General features: G+C 41.1%; 1 protein-coding gene across 8 annotated transcripts in view; it reads left to right on the forward strand.

The window, feature by feature from the left end:
• Nucleotides 1-5402, forward strand: part of STON2 (stonin 2) — a 46660-nt gene extending 41258 nt beyond the window's left edge. For 7 of the 8 annotated variants that reach the window (XM_072116731.1, XM_072116737.1, XM_072116732.1 and 4 more), the window contains 3 exons: nucleotides 2435-4249; nucleotides 4586-4788; nucleotides 4995-5402. In XM_072116731.1, the coding sequence (XP_071972832.1) occupies nucleotides 2435-4249; nucleotides 4586-4788; nucleotides 4995-5078 (2102 nt within the window). In that variant the 3' untranslated portion in view covers nucleotides 5079-5402. Of the gene's footprint in view, nucleotides 1-1567; nucleotides 1863-2434; nucleotides 4250-4585; nucleotides 4789-4994 lie in introns of those variants that run through there. The other variant, XM_072116734.1, reaches the window with a different exon arrangement.
• The last annotated feature ends 598 nt before the right edge of the window (nucleotides 5403-6000 follow it).

Consider the following 6000-nt stretch of genomic DNA (forward strand, 5'->3'; position numbering starts at 1 on the left):
ATTCTGCAGCACATTACACCCAAGTAAAATGAGCAGTATCCAAACAGAAGCTGCTTCATGCAAAAATCTAAATGTGGGAACTGTCCCCTGATGAATCAGTGACACCACAGGTTCCTGGAGACCCTCATGTCACTATATGAAGCATGGGCATGTCATTAAGAAGTAGTGTCAGCTTTCAGAAACGTGGCTGAATCTGGATCCTGTAAAGAAACTGCACTGATTAATGATATGTGTGGATGTAAGCCACCGCATGTGCTCACCACAAGGGGAAGCCACAGAAAATATATCCCTATTCCTATAAAATGTACACCACAATGCAGTGGCTAAAAGCAGAGAGTAAATGTGATTACATGTCATACCGGATCCCGACAAGATGAGCAGAAACCCCTTTTTATGGCTGACAAATATCACCACATTTTAGATCTAGTTATACCTATAGAATCTACATATTTTATTTCATTTTAGCTCTTTATAGTGTTGGTGCCAATTGTCCCTTAGGTTCCCTTCCGCTAAAATGTGGGTGCCAAAGGCTCCGTGAACTGAACGGTTATGTCTCAATTACACACAGATTATACCATTATGTGGTGCTTTCTAGAGGTAGTGAGTCACATGCTGACAGCTGTCTTGTCCTTGTGTATCCCCGGAAATCAACACGAATTCATAAATTACAGCTGTTGTAGGTGCCGTTCTTAAGGATGCTAATCTTCCATACACAGCAGTATCACACCTGATAGTCTTAAAGGGGTATTCCAGGAAGAGGCATACATTATACACAAATGGGAATAGAAGCTAATATGTAATTAGTTGTTATTTAAAATTTTGCTCCTCTGAAAATGCTGTGGAAATACACTGTAATGAGAAATTAAAATGCTACTGGCCCTTTAATCAGTCCATTGATTTTCTCTGCATGGAGAAGACACAGGACCAAAGATGGCCTCTGGTCACATGTCCACATCACATGTACTGCCTGGGAAGGTCATGTGATCACTAATATGTTTGGCTGTAGTCAGTTGGTTGTAGTGCATTCAGTATAGCCAGTGTTGTAGTGAGACACCATTTCTGTGAGGTAATGTGCATTGATGGCAGTTACATACATCATTACTATGGTAACAGAGCAGGACAGTCTGTTACATCATCACCGGGAGCAGAGCATAAGAACGAGGAGGAGTTACTGAGGACTAAAGGGTCATGGGACTTGTAGTTTCCAGTGGAGGCCATCTTGGTGATAACTCCGCCTACTTGAGAAAGCCCATAACATTTTGTGAATCATACAATCAAACTATTTAAGCTCCATGTTGTGCCTAATGACATTGAGTTTTGTTATATTCATTTATTTATAGCATTCTGCTATACATCAATTACAGCAATCTGTAACAATTTGTTTGACAATAAGTTCCATAAATTACCCATGTAACAGATAGTCATGCCAACAATGTCCACTTTCTCACCCAATGTGTAGAAAGTCACAACATTTTCTGGAAATTCTGGTCTGTAGGGCTGGTAACAGAATATACCCAAGGGATTGGCCACTGCCTATTTTTCCCAGTGAAATTTACTCAGTAATAACTAAGGAAACTACATGAACTGAGTCTTTACTCATCTTTCCGGAGTCACTACCTCGGAACAGCAAAAAGCGCCTAATTCTCCTCTTATCTAAGCACACACTCCCTGCTCCTGTCACTGCCTCTTCCTGAGCTAATGAGGGGTCACTGCTCCGGCTGTCGATGAAGAGAGTCTGGGAATGAGCATTACGTCCTGTTTACTTCATCTGCAACCAGCTTGTGAACATTTTGTTTCACAGCTCCTTCCCATAAAACTGAAAATCACAGCAAATATCTTTGCAAGTCTCCTTTTTTGTACAGGTATCAAAATTGTTAAACTTGTTTAGCTATAATTATTTCTATTTGTGTCTAGAAAAGCAGGGCCACACTTACAAATATGGCGTATGTTAAAGCTCCCACCGTATTCCAGTTATATAGACAGGCATTGTGTTACTAAACTAGTAGACGATAACTGTGGATGCTGGGAAGCCCTATTGGTACTCATGTGACCTCGTAGGGTAACATCACATGTGTGGGAATAATTCATGCAAATTCTTTGCTAATATAGGGCCAGGTATAAAACAGATGAGATAAATTTTTGTTAAAACTACAAGTGCTCAAGATTCAGATGCAAAACAAAATAGAAATAGTGGGTTTCTGGATGTGGAGTAGTCTTTGTACATGAACCTACTGCTGTATCAGGATGCCAGATTGCATGACCAGTCAATGTTATTAATATCTCCTCAACAAATATAATATCTAAGCAGGTTGGGGCATTTAGTGCTCTCTATTTTAGGACTTCAATTTGTATAACCCTAAATGATTAAATTCCTCTGTATCCTTCAGGTTTTCCACAGCAATTTTAATAATCATGTTGTAATTCCTTCTTCCAGATAACTCATCTTTCCAGGAAGATGAAGACCTAGACATGGAAACTTTCAACTGGCCTGGTACAGTCAATGGTCACCCGGAGCCACAAACAGGGACTCGTTTCCCCAGCTGGGTCACCTTTGAAGATGAAATCATAACACCCAGTCCAAAAGACTCTCTTCACAAACCAACAGAAAACCCACAATCACCCTCTACTCCGGACAGGAACTTTAATAGTGTCAGAGCATTAAAAAAAAGAGAGCGACCCAAGAGCTCGCTAGTTGACTTCTCCAGAACTCAGAAACTTGACTTTTCCACATTGCACAGACAGCTTTCACTAAATTCCACTCCAACCAAGGCTCCAAATCCATTTCTTGACGAGGCCTTGAAGGATGTGCAGCCTTCCCCAATTAACCCATTTAGCTCCTTCTTTGAGGAGCAGGAAAAACGCTCTCAACACTCTTCAGTATCCACTGAGCCAGGTTCAAGCCAAAGAAATTCCATCTCTATTCTTGCTGAAGAACTCGATACAGAACAGTTTGAAGACTACCGGAAGAAAGTCCTACAAGCGGATGTCGTAGAACAACTCAAGCAGATTCAAATTGAGGATCCAGATTCTCCTGGCAGCCCTTCTCTACCAGATGACCCTTTAAAATTTGATGAATCTATCGGTCCCTCTTTGACATTTACCAAGCCTCAACCAAATGAAGGATGGCCAATGCTATTAAGAATTCCAGAGAAAAAAAACATTATGTCTTCTAGACACTGGGGTCCCATCTATGTGAAAGTCACAGGAACTGGATTTCTACAACTCTTCTATGAAAAAGGTTTGGAAAAGCCATTTAGAGAATTTAAGCTGGAGGTCAACCATGAGATCTCAGATCCTAAGCTCCAGAACTACGATGAGAGTGGAAGGATTCACACTATCCGTATAGACCGGGTACTATACAAGGAGAAACGCAAGTATCAGCCAATGCCACTTGTTACTCACACAGGAGAGAGGGAGCAAGTAATAAAGTTGGGAACAACTGATTTTTCAGATTTCATCAGCTTTATCTCAACCGTTCAAGATGTTTTGTTCCACCTACCTGCCACAGTGGACCTAAGAACCATGCACCAGAATTACAATGAGGAGGAGATCACTGTAGATGTCAGAGATGAGTTCAGAGGAATCCTGGCCAAGAAGGATAACCAACTTCTTCAACACTCTGTGGTCACACATATTAATGTTCTTAGTTTCATGTCAGGAATGGTAGACTGCAAAATAGGACTCAATGATGTCCTCATAAAAGGTAATGAAGTAGTGTCCAGGCATGATATTATGCCAACCACAACCACCAAGTGGGTACAACTACATGACTGCCAGTTCCATTCATCAGTAGATGAAGAGGCATTCCACAGCTCCAGAGCTATTGTGTTCACCCCACTTGATGCATGCAGATTTGAATTAATGAGATTTCAGACTGTATTTTCTGAAAAGACTTTGCCCTTCACCCTCAGAACTATGGCCTGTGTTCGTGGAGCAGAGGTTGAGCTACAAAGCTGGGTGATCATGTCTACTGGCTTTTCCTCTAACAGAGATAGTCTATCCCAAGTTCCCTGTGAAAATGTTACTATTCGACACCCAGTGCCATCAGAGTGGGTGAACTATTTCCGACGAGACAGTGTACTTGGGGAGAAGTCCTTAAAGGCTAAAGTCAATAGGGAAGCCAGTTTTGGTTCTCCAAGCTTCTCTGGCTCAGAGCCAGCCATGAGAGTTACACTGGGAACTGCAAAATATGAAAACGCTTATAATGCCATTGTATGGAGGATCAGCAGACTTCCTGATAAGAACTCAGGTAAGAATAACTCATATCAGATAATACACTATAACTATCTTATATCAACCTCTTGAAGAACCAGGCCTTTAATTTGGATTCATCCATAATTAAAGGGAACAATTAAGGTCCTGAAATGCCAATGTTTTTGTATTGTGGCACAGAGGATTATTGGTTCTTTGGAGTTTGTAGTTCTTAGGAGTTACTACAGCTCCAGATTAGAGATACATTAAGTCTTATTAAAACCACTTAAGATAAAAGGAAAAAGTTTTTTTAAATAGATGATTAGTAACAAGCAACTTAGAATAGATGTAGTGTAAGTCCTGGGAATTTCTAAAGAGGTCTCTTTTCTTTTAGGATGGAGCCATCCCCACTGTTTTTACTGCCACTTGGAGTTAGGCTCAGACAGGGAAGTGCCTCCAGCCTTTGCCAAGTATGTAGAGGTGGAATTTTCTATGCCTGCAGCATCTGCCTCCAAGACAGCGGTGCGTTCAATCTCAGCAGAGGAGAGGACAGAACTCAAGAAGTGGGTGAACTACTCTGCTCATTACCACTACAAGGTAAGAAAGTGTTACAAATTAGGAGACCATCATGAATTACGACCATTTTTGACTTATCATTTATTAGAACTAGTCTAGAAATATTGTAGTCTAGACATAAAGACATGGATGCCAATTTGTGATGCAAGGATGGTCCCTCCTTTATTGTCTACTATCTTGTAAAGGAAGGTCATGAAACTTGCCTAATTTCTTTTTTTCTTTTTCAGGTGGAAATTGAGCAGAAGAAGACTTTGAACCCTGATGCAGATGAAGAGACTATAGAGAATCCTGCTGAATGTGTTGCCCAATAGGTTTTCAAGAAAATTCAAGTGGGTCAATTACTGAGGCCTTCATGATAATGAAAAATAGAAGGCGCCCATCTTCATGTGTGGCAATGTTTAACCACCACAGGAGGTGATGTAAAGCTGACTGTTGGATAACACATCCTGATTAGCTGCTGATCAAATTGACATTGTTAAGATTAAAAGTTGCACTAGAGGACTTTCATAGAGGACCAAGGAACAGGGAGATGTAGAGCGCTGTACTATAATGCGGAGGATCGCACAATTGGTCTGTAGTCACCTTCTTCCACTGATGACCTGATATAATTCTGCCAGAAATTACCTTGGGGGGGGGGGGGGGGGGGGCACCCAGGTGACATACAGAAACACCCTGCTCAAAAATTCTCATTAAATTGAACAGAATTGATTTGCAGAGGAGTTAGTTTTTATAATTTTGTTTTTACTTTATACAGGTATACTGTGAGCTTCCAGGTTTGTTTGGCTTCATGTTTTATATATATTAGAGCATATTTATTCAAAGTGTCTCAAAGTTGGTGCAAAGTTAGACTTGACAGTCATAAACTGCAGAATGATCATGCTGAATGATCATGTTCACATTGTGGTATAAAGTGTAATTCTGATTTTAAAGCATATCTATCATCAGATTACTGGTAATATACTGTCCATAAGGGCATGCTCCTTACCCCTTGGGGTTGATGGAATCGTTTTTCATTAAATCCAGCACCTCATTAAGGTGACGTCACCTGAGCGCCTCATGGCTCCTCAGTCTCCTAAAATATTCATGTCCCGTTCTACACCTACACATACACTCCTTCCCTCCCATTTATCCCAGATAGCCAGTGATGTCGGCCCCCTGTCTGCACAACTCACGCATGCGCGAGAAGTCTATCCAGCGCAGCCGGCAGGTTACCAGTGAGGCTGTGCAAGGAAA

This window comes from Engystomops pustulosus, chromosome 7 (genome assembly GCF_040894005.1).
Source record: "Engystomops pustulosus chromosome 7, aEngPut4.maternal, whole genome shotgun sequence".
NCBI classification, from domain to species: domain Eukaryota; kingdom Metazoa; phylum Chordata; class Amphibia; order Anura; family Leptodactylidae; genus Engystomops; species Engystomops pustulosus.